The sequence below is a fragment of the Camellia sinensis genome, chromosome 15, assembly GCF_055761805.1.
Source record: "Camellia sinensis isolate YWXY chromosome 15, ASM5576180v1, whole genome shotgun sequence".
In the NCBI taxonomy this organism is placed as follows: Eukaryota; Viridiplantae; Streptophyta; class Magnoliopsida; order Ericales; family Theaceae; genus Camellia; species Camellia sinensis.
The window spans coordinates 121,235,255-121,260,915 of NC_138975.1; the positions used below are offsets into that span (position 1 = coordinate 121,235,255).

At 34.7% G+C, this 25,661-nt stretch overlaps 2 protein-coding genes across 4 annotated transcripts; one reads left to right on the forward strand and one right to left on the reverse strand.

The window, feature by feature from the left end:
• The first annotated feature begins 357 nt into the window (after positions 1-357).
• On the forward strand, positions 358-7,106 carry LOC114323061 (phosphoserine phosphatase, chloroplastic). 3 transcript variants are annotated; one of them, XM_028270518.2, is made up of 8 exons: positions 358-593; positions 1,657-1,887; positions 2,186-2,318; positions 2,405-2,512; positions 4,173-4,266; positions 5,089-5,238; positions 5,314-5,367; positions 6,714-7,106. In XM_028270518.2, exons 2-8 carry the CDS (start codon positions 1,665-1,667, stop codon positions 6,837-6,839), a joined length of 888 nt encoding a protein of 295 aa, XP_028126319.1. In that variant the 5' UTR covers positions 358-593; positions 1,657-1,664; the 3' UTR covers positions 6,840-7,106. The 3 variants fall into 3 exon arrangements, with proteins under 3 accessions (XP_028126319.1, XP_028126321.1, XP_028126320.1); XM_028270520.2 differs by having other exon boundaries at positions 362-766; XM_028270519.2 differs by having other exon boundaries at positions 372-749.
• A 1,059-nt stretch (positions 7,107-8,165) lies between these two features.
• On the reverse strand, positions 8,166-13,550 carry LOC114323060 (uncharacterized). Its single transcript, XM_028270517.2, has 5 exons — positions 13,339-13,550; positions 11,143-11,287; positions 10,999-11,067; positions 9,982-10,088; positions 8,166-8,946 (listed from the first exon to the last, which is right to left on the reverse strand). The coding sequence occupies exons 2-5, from the start codon at positions 11,276-11,278 to the stop codon at positions 8,389-8,391; spliced, it is 870 nt and encodes a 289-aa protein (XP_028126318.2). The 5' UTR covers positions 11,279-11,287; positions 13,339-13,550; the 3' UTR covers positions 8,166-8,388.
• Positions 13,551-25,661: the final 12,111 nt, after the last annotated feature.

Here is a 25,661-nt window from a genome sequence, read left to right on the forward strand (position 1 = left end):
TGTATTCATTGATATTCGCTGAAGTTGATTTTTTGCACAAACAATCTTCATTGTGAAATTTAAAATATGGACGGTTTACATTATCACCCCCAGGGCGCAATATAGGACAAAGGAGTGAAATTAGATGAGTAACAAATCAGAAGTTTGACACATATAGGTTTCGTTTGAAAAGTGAATGAGTTTTTTGACTTTTTAAGTTTTTTATCCTGTGGTTAAAAAGTTTCATTTTGGTTAAATTTTTTAACTTTTATAAAAAATAAAATAAAATAATTATAATTTAAATATGATATTTTATTTTATTAATTTAACTTATTTTATTTTTTATTATTATTTTAATCTAATAGCCATGCTAAACTAGGGCATAATATCGCATACAATGGCGAGAATATTATTTTGTGGGTGTTTTAAACATTTTCTTCAATTGTTTTTTTTTTTTTGTTTTTTGGTTGCATTTGTACCAGAAAAATTCACTCGTCTTTGTCCTTCACCAACCCCATTCGCACAGACCACCTATCTATGTATACACACACAGAGGGAGAGGACACTTCTACAACCAACTACCCATCTCGTCGTCTTTGCGCTGCCATAGCCAGGTCTTCTCTTTCCTCGTTGATCTTTCTCTCTCCTAGATCTCACCAATCTCTGCAAATCTCCAATTCATTCCCAAAAAATTTCAAAATTTATATAGATTTGGACCATTTCGGGCATCCTCAAATCTTCGTTCAATTACATTGTTGAATCACGCCAAGGTTAAAGCTTTGTGTTTGTATGTGTAATTATGCATGTATCTATGGTGTTTCATAGAATAAATTTTTTTTTTTTCTTTTAATTTGACATTTGTGCCTTTTCTTTTAATTTGACATTTGTGCTGTTGGCTGAATTGCCACTCATTTATATGTGTATTTGTAATTATGTATGTATCTATGATGTTTCATAGAATAATGTTTGATATTTTTTTATTTTTGTAAATTTGACATTTGTGCTCTTGGCTGAATATTAGACATCAATAATGCTAGAATGACCATCTTGTTACCACATTTTATCTCCAGTCCTTAGCCAAATTAGTTTTTAAAAAATCGTGTAAAGGCTTTATTTAATACGAAGAACTCTAATGAACAAACTCAGATTTAAGCATCAATTTGAGTAAAAGCTTTAGTAATGCCGAAGTTGAAAATTTGAAAGTTGCAAAATGGTCTTGTAAAAATTGAGTAAACATTTGACTCTCCCTTGATTTGGGTAAAGGGTAAAACTTAATTTGATATAAGTTTTTCAAGGAAAGGAGATGTTTTGGAGTGATTTTCACCTATTTAAATTTGATATAGGTTTGAGTCTAGGGTTGGAGATGCCCTTAGATATTAATGACATTCATGTGGAGTCTATTGTTGTCATTAATATCCCACTAATGTGTGTGTGTGCCACATCATGTGGTAAAAGAAGATGGACTCCACACACTCGTAATGCAGTACCCAATTGTGGCTTAATCCTTGTACTGTTGCTTATGTGATTTATTATCAGTCATTTGTTGTGGTTATGTGTTGTTCCAACTTCCAAGGTAGTAAAGGGGTTGAAATCTTCAGATGATTGACATTAGTGATTACCAAAAGTGATTAATAGGATTGCAATTGTTAAAATGCATGTTGAATTTGTTGGTGGCAGATAATTAGATGGAAGGGTTGATCATTGCACGAATCAACCCAGTTCGTGCTTATTGTAGAAGGCATCAGTCTCCTTTTATTCCAACTTATACACCGCGGCTAGTGAAAAGAGTTCTTCTAACTCCAATTGGGATGATGAAGCATCCCAAATCATTGAATTCTGTAGCTGCTTCAGTTCAGCCCTTGGAAAGCTCAGCAGCCAGCCGCCTTGACAACACATTACCATCAAAAGGTCATATTCAAGAATGCAATTAATTGTTCTTTTGTTTTCTACATATAGCTGATATGTTCCATTCCTTGAACAGGATTTGAAAAAATAGGTTGGTTTTTGTATTGAACTGAGTTGAATATTCTAGCCAGTGTACCAAATTCTTATTTCTATTGTGAAAAAGTTTGATGTATTGCTATCAAATAAAAGATTGGCAGAATGAGTAATAGATTAAGTTGTTGAATACTTGATCTTACGTTCTGGTTATTGATGCTTCAAACTTATGGTGCTGTACTTGATGAATGCTTTCTTAAATTTGTAGAGATTCTTGAGGTGTGGCAAAAGGCAGATGCGGTCTGCTTTGATGTGGATAGCACAGTTTGCCTGGATGAGGGCATTGATGAACTTGCTGAATTTTGTGGGGCTGGAAAGGCTGTTGCAGAATGGACAGCAAGGTTTGATGTCCTTGCCATTCAATAATGATTTATTAATTTTTGTAATGTTGTAGTTCATATGATTTTTAAATCTGGTTTCTCTGCAGGGCAATGGGTGGCTCTGTTCCTTTTGAGGAGGCATTAGCTGCTAGGCTATCCCTATTTAATCCTTCCCTCTCCCAAGTCCAAGATTTCCTTGCCCAGCATCCCCCAAGGTATGAGGTCTCTATTTGATTCTAAACTATTTCTTGCTTTGCTTTGTTTGCTTAAGAACCATCCCCTGTATCCCAAGAGGCTAATCAGGCCATGATGTTTAATGTAGCTTTAAACACAAATATGTCTTCTAATGGTTTGGGATTAACCTTTCTAATTGTAAACTTCTTTAATTTAGATAAAATCAATGAAAAATAAGTAGTTTTATTCAATTTGAAACAAGGAACTTACATGAGATGATGTGTAAAAAACACAACACACACATTTAACTTCAATGAAAAATTGAAAACACACCACTACAAAATGCACTTATTTATCGTAGGCTATCTGTTTAATTTGAAATCTATATTTGTTTTTCTTTACATTGACCAGACAATCAGGGGCAAAGATACCCTGATTTTTGAAACAGCCATACATAGTATAGTACATAGGACCTACTCTTTTACATTATAATCAATGGACATTTTCCTTGGACCCCCTTGATTTTACAAAGGTTTTTATATGATGTAGTAAAATTTAACCATTCATGCTTTGATGCATATAGTTTTTTAGGAAAGTTTTGACATGTGCTTTGTAAACTTATTATGAATGTTCATGAATTCATAAAATAACTTTTTTTGATGAATTTTCCTTATCATTTAATTTTTTTGTTTTATATATAATAATGTTTATTTTTATTTGCTACTTATACTTTTGTACGAGACTTTTCAATTGAATCATTGTTCTTGGCCTCCCCTAAAATCAAATCCTCACTTCGCCTTTGTAGATAATCTATTTCTCAGTTAGACCTTCCCCTTACAATGGTTTTTAAACAAATTTATATATATCCTTTTCCTCCAATTGTTTAATTTGTAATACTGCTAGTAGCATTTGCAAAAATATGAATATGTTACGTGGTATTCCAACATGCCAAAACCTTTAGCAAGAATGGGATAGTTAGAAAAGGAGATATGAACTCTACTAGACTTGTAGATGGCTCAAAATTGTGAGATTTTTTATCTGACCTGGTTATTTTGTGCCATATCAGAAGTTTTTATTTTTAGACTAGTCAAGTACTTTTTGCCCACTAAATTACCATATCTTGTCTGCATTTTTTGATTGAGTCAGTAATTACATTAGCTAACGTTTAGGTTCATCATGGTGGCATATTCAAATTTTAATTCTCTTGAAGTTTGGTATCAACCCCCTCAATTGGTTTAGTTAAGTCTTTGTAACATTACTAGGATGTGCGTACGTATATATATATGCATTTATGTGTGTTTGTATTTATTCATACATATATCATACCATTATAGCTATGAAGCGTGGATTTGAGGAGGTGGTGGTGGGTGGTTGCACTGTTTTCAAATAAAGGCTTGTACTTAATCCCTCCCCCCCCCCCCCCCCCCTCTTAAATTTGTTTCTTTGTTAATTATGTACCCAAATCATGTCTACAGTATTTTCTTTTGTTTGTTCCAGTGAGTAATAAGCATAAAACATGTGATTTATATTCTTAAAAAAAGAACTGCAGTAATAACTGAAATGTTGTAAGACATCAAAGTGTAAAACAATAAACATTGGCCAAATTTAGCACAATATTTGGATGTCTAAAAGATTGATGAGAAATTGAAGTGTATCTATAGTTTTGGATATGGCTTCCCATTCTTATTCTCTGATGTGTAGGATTTCTCCTGGCATAGATGAGTTGGTCAAGAAGCTCAAGGCTAAAGGTACCGCTGTTTATCTGGTCTCTGGAGGCTTTCGTCAAATGATCAATGTATGTTGCTGAACCACCGAGTGGTTACTTCTGGCTTATCATTTTTTTTCTTAAGCATTCAGCAGAAGAAACTTTTAGTTTTGTCCATAATGAGCATGGAGGAACTAGCTTGCATTAGCTCTATTCAATCTTGAAACACAAAAGCTTAACAGATAATTTTTCAGGACTCAGGTGTCTATCTTGGGCTTAGATATGCAGAGCATTATAATTGTAAATTTGTAAATAGTATTAATTTATAAAATTATGAGATGCTACATTATATTCATTTGTTAGATTTTACTAAGATGACCAAACGCTGCTGCACCATATATGCCATGGATTTTATTCATGCACATTCTCATACATGTGATCTTTGCACTCAGCAGCTTCTTATAAGACAGCATTTGATGTGCTCAACCAAGATTAGATTTTGTGGTTGCCCAGAAAAACAAATGCAACTAACAAGCGGTTGATTTTAATGTGTGGAATTGACTGAGATGTTAGTTCAAGTTCATGTCAATGAGTACTTTTATGCAGTCAAGGAGATGTATTAATAATTTAATCAGACTATGCTTATATTATATTTGCAATGCTTTCTCCCTTTTCAAATAAAAAGAAAAGAATGTCATTTTTATGGGAATCAATGAACTGTTTGGTATTTATGTTTTTAAATTTTTTATTTTTAAATAAGGGGACTTCAAGTAACACCTCTCCTAGCAGCAGCCAAGTGATGTGTTTAGCATTTCTTGGAATCCTTGTACATATGTGTTTGTATTTGAGTTGGAGGTATATATTACATTTCCAGTTGTTTCAATATTACTAACCAAGTTAATTCTTTTGAAGCCTGTTGCATCGATCCTTGATATTCCACCAGAAAATATTTTTGCCAATCAACTACTGTTTGAAAATTCTGGGGAGTTTTTGGGGTTTGATACAAATGAGCCTACTTCAAGGAGCGGAGGGAAAGCCACTGCAGTTCAACAGATAAGGAAGGTTGGTATCATGGCCTTCCATTACATGTGTCGGTATATGAAGAATATTGATTCTAGATCTTATTTGATTTTGCAGGTTCATGGATACAAGGCATTAGTCATGATTGGGGATGGTGCAACTGATCTTGAGGTAAACTTGGTACATTACATGTTTGGTATTTGGACTCTTGTTTGTTGTTTTATTTTATGCATACGACATTATTAAAAATTATAATAATATATTTTTTACGTATCACTACCATATCCGTATCTTATTTTTTTAGATTTTGTTGTATTACCGTATTTGTATCCCGTATTCGTGCTTCCTAGTTTTCAATTCTTAAAAAAAGTCAAAGATTCCTTTTCATTTACACTATTTTTTGCACATTTTTCCGTAAAAAGCCAAAAAAAATCTTTCCTAAACATATATGCTTTTTTTGCCCCATATTTTAGTCAAAAAAGTCTTGGGATCACCACTTTGTGCATTATGCCAAAGGTTAGGTGTGTATTCAATCTTTCATCTCCCAAACACACATTAATGTGTACTAATTAGACATTATTTTATATTTTAGTCAAAAAGACATTAAAAAGGCCACTTCCCAAACTGAGTTCTCAATTTTTAATTTGTCATGATTATGCCATTGCTAAAGTGTACATTCATCACTGCCATCACCATTATTGTCAGCACCACTGTCGCTCCACTACTACCAATATCATCACCACCCCTCCATTCCATTGTCACCACAGCTACCCCACCATATCACCACCGACACAAACACCACTAATGTTCCCATCACCACTGTCACACCAATGGTGCTTTTACGAAAGTATGGTCAGTGGCTAATACCTTCGCGACACAATCAAACCTATTGTCACCACCACCACTGTTACTTCACTACCACCACCATCGCCGCCACCACCTCTTTACCTCTTTCATCATTGTCACCATTGCTACCACCACCACGACTGTCACTCCACCACTTCCACCCCTCTTAGCTCTACCATTATGTCACCACTGCTACCACCATCACCATCACCATCACCATCACCATCACCATACAACTGCTGCCATCACTCCACTACCACTACTACCACCATATTCAGCAACTTTATCCTACCTCACACAACCACCACCACCGCTACCACTGCATGGCTACCAGGACCATTACCACCACAAACATTAAAAAAATTAATGAAATTTTAAACTCCATCTTTTTAACATATCAAACAACTCAATTAAATTCATCAAATTTAAAAAATTCAGTTCTCCAATTTTAATTCATTCTTACCAAGCCGCACCGTAGAGTAACGAGGAACAAACTTACAAATGCCTATCTAAAACTTTTTTTGACTGTTGGCATATTTGTGCCGGAATCTAATCAAGTAGCATTTTTGTAGCATCTTTTTTTTTTTTCAAGGGTGGCATTTCGATCGTTAGATTGGCTTTATATTTGAGTAAGAAGTTTCTATTGATGAAATTTTTCTTTTTCTATGTAGGCTCGTAAGCCAGGAGGTGCTGACTTGTTTATTTGCTACGGTGGAGTTCAACTTCGAGAGGCTGTTGCAGCAAAAGCTGATTGGCTGGTTTTCAATTTCAGCAATCTGATAAATTCTTTGGAATAGGCTGCAATTTTGCATCATTTATGTTGTCATTTTTATTTTATTATTGTTTTGTTTGCTGCCTTTTAACTGAGCATATAGCCTTTGATAGAGCAGAATTCATGTAGCCAACCCTACGAGGCTTAGAGTTTGGTTTTATTTTGTTTGCTGCAGTTTGTAGTTGTATTCTTCCATCTTTACAATATCATTATTTTTCTTCCTTCATATCGAAGGAATATGTAAGCAAAAATAATCAGATAATTAATATATTGGTTGCTTATGTTCTGTAAATCTGAGTCGGTTTCTTTTGTGTTGCTTTCTACTTTGATGGTGCCATTTGGTAATGTTTTTATTTTTTATTTTGTTTACGTGCATAATTTTAAAAATTGTAAATAAATACTCATTTAGTATCTATTTTCATTTTTCATAGTAAAAAGGCAAATTACATCAATAGTCTTTATATTTTAGCACTGTAATTTCAACTGGCTTAATTTTTACTCTAAATTTATAATTTTATCTTAATTTAATCCAATTAGTTACAACTATTAATATATATATATATATATTATGAAAAATGCAAAACGAAATTTATTCAACTCAATTAATTAATCTCAACTAAGTGATTGTTTTTTTGCGAAAACTCTAACTAACATTATCAATTGAATCAAATTAATACAAAATTAAGCCTAACATTATCAATTGAATCAAATTAATACAAAATTAAGCCTGTTGAAAGTGTAAAAACTAAAATGACACTAGTAAAATGTAAAACCTACTAGCATAGTTTGCCCTTTACAAAATTTTTATAATCACAAAAAAAATTAATTTCACTTTTTTTAACCACAGCTAATCACCAAACACCACCACGGTCCCCTATTGCCTGTAAACTCCTTCAAAAATCACCTCCCGCTGCAAAGAAAGTACTTCGTTCTTTGGGCAGCTTAAAGATACAATTCAAAGCCAAGCAGAAGTTATGAAGCCTGTTACTTCTCCATCCACAAAATTCTTTAAAATCAGAGTTAAGTATGAGACCATTCTCTAGAGCACCAGTACTTGGTTCCTTCCACCCAACACACACACACACACACACACCAACCAAAAAAATAATAAAAAAAATAAGAGATAGAGACGAAGAAGAAGAGCAATTTGGGAAAGAAAACACCAATGATCAAGAAGATTGTTATCATTGGGAAACCTATTAATCAATAGCAAAGTTTCAGTTAAAAAAATAACATCAAAATAACACATTCTGTAATTTGGCAAGACTGAGAATCACAGCCTGCTTAATAGGCCACTATGCAAAACATGCTTCATTCGACAAAAAAAAGCAAAAAAAAGATATTTAAGACCTTTACCTGAACCGCCATGGGTAACAGTTCTCAATAGAAAATTTTATAGTAAGTTAAAACTGTAGCACAGGAGTTTACAAACTTGAATCCAACATTGACAAAATAAGTAGCAGTTCACATTGAGAGAGAGAGAGAGAGAGAGAGAGAGAGAGAGGGAGGGGTAAAGGCAATTAACAAGACTTGGTAGTATACTCAATGATTGTGAGTTTTTCAAGCTAGTCTTTTCAGGCCCTTTTGTTGGCATAGTCATCAGGCTCATCATCATTCCCATAGTTCCCCTCTATGGGATCGTCTTCGTCCAAATCCTCAGAAGCATCAGCCATGTTGTTGCTCTCATTGCTACCAAATTGATCCCTTCCCTCAAATCCACTACTTCCGAAATTGCTATTCACTCCACCATCACTGCCAACACCGCTAACATAGTTATCACTGCCGCCACCACCTCCAGCAACACCCAAACTCTGGCTGCTATAATTGCCACTGCTCCCACTGTCAGTTCCAGTTCCACCTGCATAAGTGCCACCTTGGGCAAAATTGCTGCCTCCACTTCCATAATTGTTGCCACCATACCCACCTCCACTTCCATAGTTCCCATAACTACCCCCTCCTCCATAGCTATCACCACCGCCATAACCGCCACCACCATAACCGCCGCCGCCGCCGCCATAACCGCCACCACCTCCTCCATAGCCGCCACCACCGTAGCCCCCACCACCAAAGCCTCCACTTCGTGGTGGTCTATCATTTGCGAAGTTCACCCTTACTCTACGGCCATGAAGTTCCTGGCATAAACATTCAAAACTCAAAAGAATCACTGTCAAACAATGTTACAAGTCAAGATTATTCTAAAAAGGGTAAACCAATCCACATACAAAGAGCTATAGTAGATGTACTTCTAAATGTAAAACAAAACAACTGCAATGATGGTTTTTCTTTTCTTTTGAGAAGCCACTATGATGGTTTTTTCAACATCATTTTTGTATCAAAGTGTACAAGGAGGGAAAATCTTAATTCATTTTATACTATTGAATGTTTATCCAAGGGTAGCTGTACTAGATAATGGGGGCGTTTGTTTCAGCTTTTCAGAGCCAACTTATGGCTTTTAGCTTTGAAAAAGTTATTTTGGACTGTTTGGTTAAACTTATTTCAAACAGCTTCTGATTCTAACAGCTTATTTTAACTCAAAAAAGTTGATTCTGAGAAGCTGCTCACCCCTTGCTTCTGATTATCAGCTTCTGCTGTGGACATGTTAATTTATGATTATACTCTTAAATTTTTTTATTTTTTATTTTTTTAAAAATAGAAAAAGACTCACATGGACTATAGATTATTATTATTATTTTTTATGAGAAATGTAGACAAACAAAAAATAAAAATTAATTGAAAAGTTATGTCACAGCTTATTTAACAAACACTACTCAGCAACTTAAATCTATAATCTAACAGCTACACCAAACAGATTAACAACTTCTGATTAAAGTCATAATCTATAATCTGTTAAGCTATAATCTATAAGCTGTTTTAACAGCTACACCAAACGGGGCCAATAAGCTTCTTGATCCAAAGACAACTTAAGTTTCTTAAATTCCCTTTATGGCAATTATATTATATTATAACATACTTTTGAGAGTGTCCAGATCCAAAAAAATCTCGGCCTAACATTCACTATTAATAATTTATAAGAGATGTGATGTGATACTAAACTTATAACCCCAAAAATCATTACGCATCATTAACAACAATTCAATGACCAGACCATCACTAACCTTCAACTATTCCAGGAAGACAGAAAAGACTCACTCACAAGTAATCAGTACCTGTCCATCCAAGGCCTGGATAGCAGCAGAAGCCTCCTCGCCACTAGTGTAAGTAACAAAGCCAAACCCTCTGGATCTACCAGTTTCACGATCTACAATGACTCTTGCTGCAGGAAATATCAAGCAGGTCAACGTTAATTAAAAAGTCTTTCAACTTCTCATAAACTAAAGCAGACTTGCTCAAACACACATTTCAACCCCCAATTCTTCCAACAGAGAGAATATTTTCCACTCTGGACTGCAGTCCATATCAAGCATGGATAATGCAGGTACAAAAAGGAGGGGAAAAACACAATCACAAGACATTAGTTATAGGGTTAGTTAAGTCATTATATAAATTTTAAAAATCATGCTTGCTGGAAATATTTATTTTTAGGGATTTTTGTACACGCATTATCAAAATATGAATTATTTGGAATCCATTATTTTACAAACCACAATCTTATTGCCCTAGTTTTAATCTATAAGCCCACTACTTTCCATCATAATATAGCCTTCGAATACAAATTTTACTATAAGTTGTCCCGCATAAATGGACTTCAAGGATGTGTCTATGCTTGAAGGGAGTAGCATAAGCAATAATGATTTAGCTTAAGCAATGAAAGTTAAGAAAAATAAAATTGCCACAAAAAAGCAGGGAGCTGCATGCATGGCTGCACATGCACAAACTAAACAATTATACTTGCAAGTCCCTGGAAGGAAGAACAATAATACTATACAGTCATCAGGAAAATTGATAAGACAATATGATGTGATTGGCGTACGGAATTTAAAGTCCTTATTTCAGGTTTTATCAAACTAAAAATACCGCACAGACACAAGCATGTGGCCACAAACATCATTGCTCAACAACTTTATTTCAAGTTGAATCTTTAATGCAATGACACTACAAATTGTAATAAAGAATATCAAAACAGTTCAGCAAACTAAACACAAAAAAAAACAAAAAATTCATATCAGCATTAAGGACCCTTGGGCTTACATTTACAATGTCATGTGCTAAATTGATATACATACCTTCAACGACCTCTCCATACTTGTTGAAAGCTTCTCTCAAACTTGTGTCATCTGCACTATATGCAATTCCTGCAAATCGAACAAACTAATATTAGCACTCACTACAAAAAAATGGGGTCTTAATTGTTAAAGAACTGGATACACCTCCAACAAAGAGTTTCGAAGATGACATGCATCGTATCATTTGGAAGATGGAAGGGTTCGACCCAAAAATTTCTGAATTGATGCGCTTGTTCACTGTCTGCTTGAGTACATTCCCAGCTTTACTAAAGAAAGCCATAGCTGCAACCTAAAACAGAGTACAAAAATTAAGTTCCCGCTGTATCACACTTCTCAACGATATATGTTCCACCAAGATAACAGACTACAAAATCTCAAGTAGTTGACTATGGAAGATAAAATCTCCAAGGGAGAAAGAGCACATGACATATTGGAATGAATGTGAATCTCTTCCACAAATTAGGACCAAAACAAACATTCAACACTTAAATTATTCGCTATTTGCTTGGTTAATCACTCCACTTGATGCATGCCCTGGCATCAAGGTGGAGAGACCAACTATAAGAATCTGTATGGGTTAACACAAGAAGATAGTAAAAAAGCAAATTTCACCAAAAAATCTCACACACACACACATGCAGAGAAGAATCACATGTACACAAGAAAAAGGTTTGAAGAATCCACGTGGAAATGTTCACATTGCTTTTAAAGTCCGAGTTAAACTAAAAATTAGAGATTACACAGATCCATAAAATCATCCATATGTCAAATCCACATGTGGAAATACAAACTTTCAGCTATTAGTATACCATTGAAATTACATTTTAACAATCATCATTATACAAATTCCAAGCCATGAAATTCAATGATATATAATGTCATACATATAAAAGAGTTCATACACAAAGCAATTCAAAAATTTTATCCATCCCACACATCCAATATATCAGCCATAAATTTAAACCTTAAGAAGTTGTACAACAAGATGTATCAAAAAGCAAATGAACTTCAAGAGGATGTCACATGAAAATGCAAATTTTAACTCCCGTTCAAAAACATACGAAGAGAGCTTCCTATTTACCACATTACCAGTGTTGGCCTTTTCAATCAGAGGTGCTACGAGGGGTAGAACAAACCAAACCTCCATCTTAATAGGCAACCCTCAAACTCAACCCACATTTGACAACCTGATATACACTTTCTACCATTGGTAAGCAACGGTAAAAGTTTAAGGTTCCCAAACACGTGTTAAATAGAATCACACAGAAATTAGGATGCTAACATCTATTTCTATGCAAATTACTGGGAACCAATACAAGGGTTCAATTGTTTCTTGGCATTTAATTTGGTTCTTGTTGCACGAAGCAAATGTACATATATGGTAAAAAACATCATTCTAACAGTAAACAATAAGACACACATGAACTGTTCATTAGTTTTCCCCAAGTCCAGCTCCCATTTTTTTAAGCTTGATTTCTATAATTTTTTGCATTCAGAATTGATTTTATTCTTTTCAACTAACATTTAATTTCCTGCATTTATGATTTTTTTTTTTTGGGGGGGGGAGGGGTTGACCCTTGTAACAAAATAAACAATAAGTTTTAAATTTTATCAATTTAAATCTTAAATTTTGATTTGTCTTCAATCTAAACTATCTGACTATTTTCCTCAAGTAAAATAGACGGAAAATTTATATTTTATTCATTAAACTCAATGAAAAAGGGTATTTTAGACATTCTATGAACAACTAGATTGAACTTAATGACTAAAATAAACTTTTTCCGTTTATTTTACTTAACAAAAGTTGTCTAATGGTTTAGATTGAAAATAAATAAAAACATTATGGTTCAAATTGACAAAATTAAAAACTCATGGAAGGCTTTTTTTCCTAATTTCCCCTTCTTCTTCTTTTTTCTAAGAAAAAGATGAAACATGCTTCAAAAAGGGCAGCAACACAGAACAATTAGGATTAAACTTCCCACTTCTCACTCTTTTCTATGCCCTGATTCACACACTCATCTGGTTAGGTCAGCACCTAACCTCATATTTGTATGTCTCAACCACAAAACAGTACTTATCGACACCAATCGTCAACAAACACCCAAATCAATCAAAAAAAAAAAAACCACAAACACATATCTCAATTGATCCCTAAAAACACAGTCCAATCAAACTATGAAAAATGGAAGCAAGCATGACCAGCCATAGTAAAAAACACATCTTTACTTGCATTACACACACACACATATATAATATACATACATATATGAGCATGTACAGATAGAGCAATCGGAACGAACGATTGGTGGTAAAATCTATGGATAGGGCTTGGAGATTTACCTTTTCCGCTAGGTTCCGTAAGCTTTGTTTGCCTCCCTCCCTCTCTCTCTCTCTCTCTCTCTCTCTCTGTGCAGAGAGTGCAAGTCTAAACCCTAGAAAGGTTTCAATCGGGTGAGGGTTTTACGAGAGTGAGTGATATATAGAATGCTTAAATGGATGTAAGCCGTTGGATCGTGTTTTTGACAGTGCGAGGGATGAGAGGCTGTATCGTTGGTTTAGAGTTGTTCGGCATGTCCTAGATTAATAAATTTATTAATTTTTTATAAAAAAAATTTGTAAAAAAATAAGGAAATAATATGATTTAAAAAATATTAAAAATATATATTTTTTTAAATTCTAATCAAACAATCTCTTAATTTGTGAGAAGATATTATTATTACAGTAATTATTTATTTATTTATTTTAGTGAAAATTTTGAGAAAAAATGAATGAGCTCTATAAATTCTTTAGCATTAATAAAAATGTTTTTTCACTACTAACAGGATCTCCAATGGTTAGATAGATAAAGAGTTGTTGTTATAAAAAATTTAAATATTTAATTTTAGTAATTTTGTTCCAATGATACAATATAAAAAAAAATTTAATTTGTTACACAAAATGTCAAATCAAAATGTTATATGTGGATTCCTAGATAAAAGATAGAGACACAGAGGTTGCGTTTGGTAAAGTTTTCTAAATATGATTTGAAAATAGAGTTGTATTTTGAATTTATGAGTTTTGAAATTATGATTTGAGTGTAGAAAATTTGTTTGGTTATGGTTTTTGAATAGAGTGTTGAATTGAGTTTTGAATTGTGTGTGGAATTGAGTTTTGAAAGCTTGATATGACATGTAAAATAAGAAAATTTATTTGGTTATGAGTTTTCAGAATTGTTTTCAAAACTTAATTCAACCTATAATTGACAATCAAACACACGACTCACAAATCGATATCCGTGTTTTTGATCAACAGTAATAACCAAACTATTTTTAAAATACTCAAATAAAAAAATGATTTTTTTTTTCAAATTATATTTTTTTCAAATAACTTTTATGTCAATTATTTTTTATCAATTAATTTTTCTGTCAATTAATTTTTAGGCCTGAATAAACATTTTGTTTTATATGTATCTAATATTTTTCAAACATTTTGTTCAAACCAACACGTTTGGAGATTACATATTTATAAAAATTAACAAAAACCAATTTATTAAATTCTTTTAAATACAAATCAAAACGTAAACTTACCAAACACATTATCAACATTTTAAATTTTATCAATTTAATAAAAATGCTTTATCTCATACCGTTTTCTTAGCTTCATTATTGTCCCTCACCCCGTGAAGCTCATATTATTGGAGCTATTGATTGATGTATTTGACTATAAAATGACTAATTTGCCCCCCCTTCATAGACTATCAAATTGCTATGTAAGTATAAAATGAAAAGGACAATATCGTAATTTCACTCATGCAATAGACCCCCCTCTTTGCTCTGCTAGTTGTCAGTTGGTCACTGTTCGATAAAACAAAACAAAACTGAACCACAGATTGTCAATGGTCAGTATTCGAAAGAAAAGAAAAATAAATAAAAAGAGCAACTTCTGGAACTAGCTTTATATAAGTCAGCATCTTCATTTGTTTACCTACACCATCTTCACCATCTTCATTCCAATAACTTTAGCAACTTCTTTACCATACAATATCATAAATTCAGTGTAGATATCCGTGAAAATTAGAGACGAAGAGCTTTTATAAGAGATTAGTTTGAACCATAGCTTCATGTTCTTAATAGCTTCACAATTTCAAAGCTGAGCTGCACAAAGTCGAATATTTCAGCAAATAAGACAACCGGCCAGTCAACCGGTTTCACTTCGAGCTTCCACCACCCGAGGCTCAGTTTAGCTATTTGTTGCTTGCCTTTTGCACTAGCAGCAGAGATTCAGTTTGGCTATCTGTTGCTTTTTTTTTCATACCATTTTCATACATTTTGCTATACATCTTTCATACATTTTTGATATATTTTTCTTAACTTTTGTAGTCATTTTGTTTACCTTCATAAGTCATACTGAGAACAAAAAGAGCGAGACCCGAATGTGGCGAAATCTCTAACCCTTCACAACATCAACAACAGCAACAATATCATCACTATCCAACTATTGATTTTCTCACATACAATCACAAACAAGCTTATTCAAATTTTGTCAACTAACCAATTGTTACGGGGAGAAAGGTAAATCTACCTTCTCAATATAATCCACTGTTGCTTGGCAAATTGGATACGATGGGATGGTTACCTTTAACTAATTTACCACAAAAGGTATATCACCGTCTTGTGTATTTATTTTACCTTCACTTGATAACTACTGAGGGAGAAGTGGAACTGTATAATCTAACCTCTTATGTGAAAGGTAAAATAATCACACTGAAACCCCACACTTTGGCACAAATTATTGGAGTTCAGACAAGGGATTTGCAATGTCATTTTCAGATTGAGTTTGAGTTAGCTAACATTGTTGGTGATATAACTGAGATTCATACCATAATGTGTGAGAACCGATTTACTAGTATTAATTTACAAGCAAGACATTTAAAACCCTACATTTGCATTCTTTATCGATGGATAGTTGAAAATGTCACACCCAAAAAAGGACATTTTGATGTTGTTCCATGTTTTAATGTTTATTCATTATATTGTTTTGAAATTAGACAAACATTAGATTTATGCTACATATTACTAAAGGAAATGATAGTTGCAAATCTTAGTACTCTCAGTGGCCGGCCACTACCTTTTGGAGCTTTGTTAACCAAAATTTTCAAAGTGCATCATGTCAGCCTTGAAGGTGAAGTAGATGTGAAAATCACTTCACCAATTTCAGAGTATACATTGACCTGAGTTGGTGGTGCTGAAAACTTACTGGGCTCTACCAATACCTGATCCGGAAGACCCCAATGACAATGCCATGCCACCAAATCAACAACCTAATACTGGACTGATTATTTAGCGTTGGAACAAGAACGGTACAATCAACGCCTACAATGGGAACAAAAAATGGTTAATCAGGTCAATACATTGGGTAATCGGTTCGATGAATTTGCTGCCGCACAGAACTTACTAATTCAACAATTTGGTGAATTTCGTGTAGACTCTAGGAGACGCGATGAAGTGACAAGTAACCGCATTGATCAGATTGACCATCGAGTCACTCAGGTGTACCATCACTACTTCGCTCCACCTTCACCACCACTTGACAATGACGCTTAACTTATTTCGATGAGCGATTAAATGGTTGATACAGGCTGTCGTTATTTTGTTTTCTTATTTTGTTGTGGTTATTTTGTTTTCTTATTTTGTATTAACGTTATGAATGGTAAATTTATGGTGTGAACTCTAAAGTTAACTAGTGATAATGTTATAACAATTTGTGATTTGTATTATGAAGTGAAGATGCCATATGCATTTTTTTAAAAAGTGCACATTATACATCTCCCCTAACTGATGCACTATTGTTAACTCAAATAACAATTACAACTTTCTTCTACAACATCAAAAAAATTAATAGAACAATTAAAATTAATAACAAAATCATTATTTGAATAAAATGAAAAAAAAAATTTCATATAAAAATTAATAGAACAATTAAAATTAATAACAAAACCATTATTTGAATAAAATGAAAAAAAATTAATAAAAACTCAATTATTTTATAAACTAAACTAAAACACTCTGTATTAAACTGAATAAACATCATAAACTACAATTTTTGCATTCATCATTCAACCATCAACCAAAAAAAGTATTTGCCCCTACATATTATACATTGCATCAACAACATATTAAGTGTCTTCATCCACGTAATTATATTTTGTTGATTGACCATGTGATGTTGTTTGGGAAAGAAATTGGATTTGGGTTCCCTTTCCTTTAATTGCCATTTAGCCTAATCCTTATCATCATTGTCAGTTATCCTACAAAAAGAGAAAAAAAAAAAGTCATTAAATTCACAATTACAAATAAATTGGGGGAAGTTATGTAATAAAAGTGTCTTAATGATTGAAACTAGTAAAATAATTATACATTTTAAACCATTAATCACTATGAAATTCACTTGCCTTGTTCACATCACAAATCTAGCTATGACCAACATGATTTTGCCACAAAGCAGTAGCAATTACATCACTAAAGTTCGATTGGTACATCAACCCATGTTGTGACATGTCAACATAGTTAGCTTGGTCTCCAACAAACATGTCTGCTTCTGCTTCCGCCCCCATTTCATTATCAACTTCCATGAAGAATGGGTCCATATCTGCATGCAAACGGATTCAATTGTGCAGTACATAACATGCAATCACGAGAGGGCCTTGTCTTGTAGACTTGTAATTTGGCATGGACTGCAATATTGGGAATTGCTTCTTCAGAACACCAAGTGTTCTTTTTCTGACATTGCGTAACGACGAATGTCGACGGTTAAACAATTCCTTGGGTCCAGAATAATGACGGCCATGAAACTGTTGCAAGTGATAGCATTGGGAACAAAATGGGGCAAAAAATTCAGGCATGTTCATGAAACCAGCATCCACTAAATAATACTTGCCTACATGTGAATAATGTATGCATTGCTCTGTCGAATAGATGTACACAAAAATGTTTTCAAAAAATGTATAGTGTGTTATTTGCTGACACTCACCATGGGGTGGATGTGGGAACTGTAGATCAGCTCTTGTAATAGAGTCAACTAAAATAGCGTTGTCATGAGCGCTACCTTCCCATCCAGAATTAATAAATGTAAACAACATGTCGAAGTCGCAAGCTGCGAATACATTTTGCGATACCGTAGATTTGCAACCGCGGAATGTATTTTGTCTTAAAGCAGGGACCAATGCAACCACCAATGTGCCATCGATAGCACTGACACAATCCTACTTGAAAGATGTTTGTTTGGCATTAAAAGCGAAACAAACTTTGATATTACTTTTGTAACATTAAAATATATATATATCGTTCCTTATTGTTATTGAAAACTTACAGGACAAACATATAGTCATACCTTGAACCAGGGAAAAAACCTCCTACCATTTAAAATTTTTGCCGGTATCTCTGTCTTGGTTACATGGTTTGATAACCGTTGATGCAAGCTTGCACAGTGCCTGCATAACAATTTTGATGTGTCGACAAATAGTTTCCGTGGAGTGTTGAAATCTATCGGCCAGTAGTCGATGGCAGTGTGACGCCCTAAAATTTTAGGACATCATGATAGGGTTTAAAACTTAAAATCAATTTTCTTAATTAAGAATCGTCATCAATGCTGCCACCAAATTTACCATCATCCATTAATTAACAACACGGAAACTAAAAGTTCTTAAATTACAACTCCAATCAAACTTAAAACTCTGTCTTAGTACACAAATATAAAAAGACTAGAGAAAAACTAGAAAACTCAAAAAAATGGTTCATGGAATTTTGGCACGCTTCAAGCTAACCAGGGTTGAATGTTACCTTCCAACATCTTGGTATTTCCTTCGGTTTCTTCGGTACCTGGCATAAAACGTCAGGGCAACGGGAATGCCAATGAGTGACGAGCTCAGTAAGATATTACAACCCGAAAATACCCACCCCGATAATAATAGTCACAATTAATGAATAATGCGTAGTAACAGAATAACAGATAGCATTAATATGCATAACAGGAATGCCAATAATTAAAATAATAACAATAAATAAATAAATAAATAAAATGGCAAATGGAAACAGTATTTCATCATAAGAAAAATGCACACTTTTCTTTTTAAATCCTCATAGATTTAGTTTATCAGATAAATTTAAGTAACTCCCCGCGGAGCGCTATTTCCATTCAACCGCTAAGCAATGGCCACGGGCAATTCTAACTCTCCCTTGGTCAAATATTCAAATGCTACTTGCTGTAACTACCAATGATGCCCACGCACCAGGGTTACGTACCCGAGTCGTGACATCACGGTCTATCCTAAGGGAACGGTCTATGTTGTGACACCAGCACCGCCAACCTTATATCGCCTACACCAATAAGAGCTGAAATACCTTCCCGTGCCATGTTAGGGTTCGCAACTCACTGGCGCAAGCTTCTAAATTGAGCTCACCCCATCACTTTTAAATTTTTAATGTATCATCGATTCAATTTCGTGTTTTTTTACTTCGTCGAATTCACATTTTTTTTTTATGCATCTGCGAGTTTTAGCTTGATAACCACAGTGATATAATGTTTATATAGCACAACACAATCATATATGACAACAAAAATAAATGTGATAGAATGTATTAGGAATCATCACAAAATTTCTTAAGAATTAACACACTTCTTCTTTCAGTAATGTATGGTCAGATAAAAAAAAATATATGAAACCTATATCAAACGAAGTTCAACCATTATAATATTTTAACTGGTGCTAGTTCATCGAGTCAAGAAAATATTTAGAGAAGAATACCACAGCTAAAAACAATTTTAAAATGGAGAAATAATTTTTGAAAGAAAACTAGTTTTTTGGGACAATGAGTTACATTAACCTCCAGCATAGGTGTTCTGTGTTCGAAAAATAAAAAGCAGCCTCAAATGGTGTCAAAAAGAGGCATGGTCAAAATGATTTGCTAAATTTTTGAGTTTAGAACATATTTCCATAATAGTGTGAAGACTGAAAACAAGTCGAAGATGGTCAAATAATTTTTATAAGAAAACTGGACAGATTCTGTCACATTTTGAAAAAATTGGCATTTCTCTCTCAACACTAAATAAAAAATTATGAAACCAGCGCCGTTTGAAAGGTGACTTAAAAATCTAACTTTGCCGATTTGAATCACTTGAAAATTCATTCTGTGGAATCCTGGTAAAGTCAGCATTGCTGTTGTCTCCAAACAACGATGAAGTTAAAAATATATTCAGGCCATGAAACGTTGTCAAATAATTTTCTTCAACATTCTAGCACCATCAAAACATGTTAAACTAACTCCAGTAGTTTCAAATTTTATGAAAGTGTTCTCATGAGTTTGTTTTGGGTTTTGGGTTTATTCAAAATGGGCTAAAAATCTGTTTTGCTGGAAGTTCATTAGTTTGCGAAAGACACACTTTGTATCCACCATGAATCACATGCAAGACTAAAAAAAATGTTTCTTACTATTATTCCCATGTGAAACTCTAATCCTTCATATTTACTTTCATTAGTGATAACAGAAAATAATATTTATGAAGAGTAAACACAAATTCATAAGCATGCAAGATTGATTGAACAATTGAGAATACTTGATCACATAAAGAGCAAAGTCATTAGCTAAACCACCTAATCCATACTTGTAAGAAGGAAAGAAATCACATAATCATAAGATTATCATTCTATCCAAATGTAACATGCATTGAGCATTGGTGTATTATTAATACACACTCTTGCATATTTTTAATGTATAGATTTAGTTAAGAAAAATATCTAAGGGAGAATAGGGGTTGAGTGTTTTTACCTCAATGAAGTAAAAAAAATCACAAATGTTGAGCCTTTCTTCCCCTCTCTTCTCTCCTTTCCCTCTTGCTTTCTCTTCCTCTTTCTCTCCACTCTTTCTTTTCTTTCATAGCCGTGTATATGTATTATGGCTAATGGTGAGGTTCCTTATGTAGGAAATATGGGAGCAACCTTTTGTTTTATTTTATTATTTCCTTTCTTTAGCAAAAATAATTTCTATTTGCTTGGAATTGCCATCTTATGCCATGCTTACTTCTCTAGGGATGTTAAGTGTGAAACAAGCATGCCTTGCATGCAGCAGCCTAGGGAAAAAGAAGTGGCAGTCAGCCACTTTTCTTGCAATTTAACCCTTTTTTTTTTTTTTTGAATTGAATTGAAATTGATGCCAATACAATATTAGTATATATATATAACCTCTTTTTTAAAAAAATTTATTATTATTATTATTATTATTATTATAATTGGATGGTTTTCTTCCTACTAAACTCTAACTAGCTCATTTACTATTAATTTAATCTATTTAGTTTCCACAACTACATTAGCTATAGAATTTTATTTTATTATTATTTATTGATTTATTTTTTTCACAGGAAGATAAATAATTTTATTTAGGAATTTAACATTGGTATTAATCATGATGTTATTAACACTATAATTTGATAATTTAATAATCACTATTAATTGACTTAATATTGTTATTAACAAACTAATTAGTTGTATAAAAATTCAGGTTCTCATAGGTGGTTGTAGACATCCCATTTTTGACCGTCCTCAAGACTTGGACGTCACCGTTTGAACACTCGGTGATCATCCATGTCCATGTTCGTTTTGAGTTCTCGGAGGTCTCGGCTACACGCCTTGCCTTAAGATCTCTTAACTTGACTGTTTTGTGCTTGGTTGTCGACTAAGGACTTGTGGTTTTTGTACCTGAGGGTAGGAAGTGGCTTGTTAGCCATCCCTTAAACCCACCGGCCGTGGCATGAAGCCACCAGCCTTGCTTTCTTTCTACCGACCAATTGTTAGGTCGGTCGACACTTATATCTGGTCGGTCGGCCATTTATTTGGCCGATTGTCTCTTTTTCTGGTTAGTGCCTCCTTTTTGCCTTTTTCAGGCATTGTGCATGCCAGCTGTGCCAGCTGGAGTGCACGGACTTGTCCTTCATACACGTGTATGGAGGACTTGTACCCTTTGCACCCTTTTGCTCTAAGCTTCTTGGAGAAGCTTAGACCCTTTGTCTTAGCTTCCTCCAGAAGGCTGAACCCTTTGTCTTAGCTTCCCCAAGAATCGTGGACCTTTGGTCTAGCTTCTTGAGGAAGCTTGGCCCATTTGCCTTAGCTTCTCTAAGAAGCTTTGGTCCTTGTTTTGTTCTATAAAAGGAGGCCTCTCCTTCCATTAGGGTGGTTCAGCAAAAATCAGAGATATATATGATATATATATCACTCTCTCTCTATAGCTCCCTCTCTCTCTTCATTTGTATGTGTTAGAGTGTCCAAAAAGGTGTTTTGTTCTTAGTTTTGCACTAAAACACCTAGTGTTACACCATACTTCGGTTTTGGAGGTGTTGAGAGTTTGTTCTTGGAGTTTTGAGTGGGTTTTGATCAGAAGGAGGGGGCTGGAGTTGCTGTTCTTCAAGTGTTCTTCAAGGGTGAGCACTATTGCTTTATATTCTCTATTTTTGCACTAGCTTTTAGCCTATCTTGCATACTGTTTTAAGCTTAGTGTATAACTAATAAAATTTCTTATTTTTTATGTTTAAGATGTTTCATTAGATCATTTTGGTGTTTGGGGTTGTCCTCCCCCTCTTAGGCCTTGTTTGGCCCTTTTGTGCCTTCTTTGTTTGAGCTTTGAAAACTTTCATGTATTGGCCTTCTCACCACTGAAATCCAGAGGATTTTTAGTGGTGATGAAGGAGTTTTGAGGTCTTGCATAGGAGAGGGACACCCCTCTTCCCTTATGTCTCATATGCTTGTGTCTTTGGCTCATAAATGTAGCATGCATGCTTAGTTGGTTTTAGCTCCATCTCAGAGGCTTTTGGGTGTTATTTGGTCATATTATATCTCTTTTTTTGGTCGGATTGATAGTCCATTGCATGTATCATACACTTTCTTTGTAATCCCCTTCATTGTCATAACATGCGTCTTGCATTTGGACTACCATGCTCACATGTTTTGGCTTAGCTTTGTGAAGTTTTTAGTCATGTTTTACCATATTTGAGGTCTAAATTTGGTTGTTTTAGCCGTGTTTGCCATGCTTTGTATAGCTTCTTTGCATTCTAGCTTGTAGACTTTGAGTGTGTGAGTCATGAGCATGCTTTGTTTGAGCCATTTCAGTGATTTGGAATCACTTATCATGCTATTTCAATCCATATTTTATGCTTATATGCTTGCATCTACCACCCTTTCAATGTCTTGAAGAGTTGTGGTCTTATGCTCCATATTTGGGCCATTGTGCATGCCTTTCTGTTTAAGTCATTTAGATGCCATCTAAGTGGGTTTTGGGGGACATTTTGGCATATTATAACTCTGTTTTTCATCACATAATCCATTCCATGTCCGGTTGTGATAGTTGTAGTGGAATGCTCCCTTTTGTGGCCTTGAATGCCCTTTGTTTTGGGTCCCCTTTCTTAGCATGTTTTGACCCCATCCAATGTATGTCCTAGCCTTATTTTGGTCTGCCTTAGGATTGATTTAAGTCATTTTGGCTCTTTGAGGCTTGGTTGGTATGACCATGATTTGAACCCTTTTGTTAGCCTCAAGTTTTGGCCTTCATTGCATACCTTACTTACATGGTTTGGGTGATTTGGCATCATCCCTTGTACATTTTCAGAGATTTTCATGCTTCCCATTTGTCCATGTTAGTCTCCTTTGAATGTGTTTAAAAGCTCCCTCTTCCATGCTTAGGTGATAGGCCCATTGGCGTGCATGTTTGCATAAGCATTTACCCATCATTTCCATCATCTTTGGCCACTGTTTATGGCAAGACTGAGGTCTACCCTTTGCGGTTTAAGTCCACCATTGCATGTTTGTTGCATGTTGGTTGCATATTTGGTTCATTGTGTGTTGTCACATGCTAGTTTCATTGCATATTTTTCTATGTTTGCTACATTGCATTTTGCATGCTTGGCACATTGCACATTTGCATGTTTAGTTTGCATTACATTTGGCATACTTTGCTAACTTAGCCTCATGTTGCATACTTGAGCCATTTTACATATTTGAGCAATATTGCATACATACATTGCATTGTGTTTGGTTTGGGGTATCAAACCAAACATGAGGAATGAGGTGTGTTCGTACTTAAAGTGACGAAACACATCTCAATCCTCGGTCGCCGACGCTCTTGATCTCAAAATGATAGGGCATGAAGCATCCATTTGTTTTGTTGCATGCATTTACATTGATTTGTGAACTTGGTACCTTTGGCCATCATGCGTCGAAATGCGTGATTGGTGGCCCGAGTACCGAAGGCCATACTTCCTTGAGATCATAGCATGATAGGGAGGGTGGCTATGCACACACTATCTTGAAAATTCCATGCCATACACTGTCTGTCCTTTGTTGTAGCAAAACCAGTATTCTGCAGGAAGAAATGGCCGGCTGACCACTTTTACTGCCGACTGACCATTAAAGTCTAGCCGGTGGTCCTACTTTTGGTCGATGATAATTTTCCCATGGTCGGTGGACCTACATTCGGGCCGGTGACATCCCACCACACTCAAGGAGTGATTCATAAGGGTTCTGGAAACTTTCATAACTTTCAGAGGAACAAGACAGTGTAAACAAAGGCAACAGTGGCATGGCAACAGGTTTCCAAGCGAGGCGAATCGAGCATGTATCATCCCATCATTTCGAGGCGGGGTTGCGACCACCTCCCTTCTGATTTTAATTTGTTAATTAATTAGAAGTTTTGTAATATTTAATTAGCTAAGTTTGTTAATTATTTATTTGGGTTTGTATTATTTATTCGGACCCTTCGAGAGAGGGCAATGTTGTAATAAGTGTGCGTGTGTGTAATGCATGTCTTCCAACCCCCATTTCTTTCTCTCTTTTATTTAACCGCTTACGATGGTTAGATTTAGGGCATATTTCAATTAGCATCCTTATGCTATGCATGTTTGCATCATTCATATGTCTTGCATGCACCGGGCTCGGCGCATCATACTAACTGCATTGTATTTCAATTCCAAGTTGAATACGTGTTAGTTGTAGCATCTCACATGCCATCTTAGAATAGTCGAGCCTATCTTAGTTGCATTTTACATGTGTTGCATTAGCCACCTTAACATGAACTAGGATCATGCATTGATTACTAACTAGTTTTTGTTTCGGCTCGGAATATTCGGTAAGTGTTTATGCTTTAGCATCCTTGCATGCATATGAGTGATTGCCATGATAGCATGCTTACCATGAGGCTATATACTTATGTGATATAACTGCCTGAATGCTTGTGGGTGAAGGTTGGATTGCTTGAATTGGGACAATTCTTTGAAATCCGTATTTTAGCCTACTTGTGAGTAGCAAAACTCAAACCATTTTCCGAACAAACGGATATGCAATGCTTTGTTCCAAATTAAGCGATTTAGTTGTTTTGTTGTGCGCATCACATAGTAATTCTAGCTAATAATCGAATTAAGAATGCACAATGTTTTCAAAACTAAATATCATGGTTAGTAGAGGCCGATCTTTGATCGGGTGAGTGGGGGTGCTCATAGCTGACCTTCCCCAATCGTACCCAAGTTCCCGAGCCGAGGCAACTTTGGTGATGACGGACACGTGGCCTTAGGCAAACGAGTCAGGGTTTTCTAAATTCTCCCATAAAAAAATGTTTAGGTGGCGACTCTGTATCTGGCAAAGCAGTTCA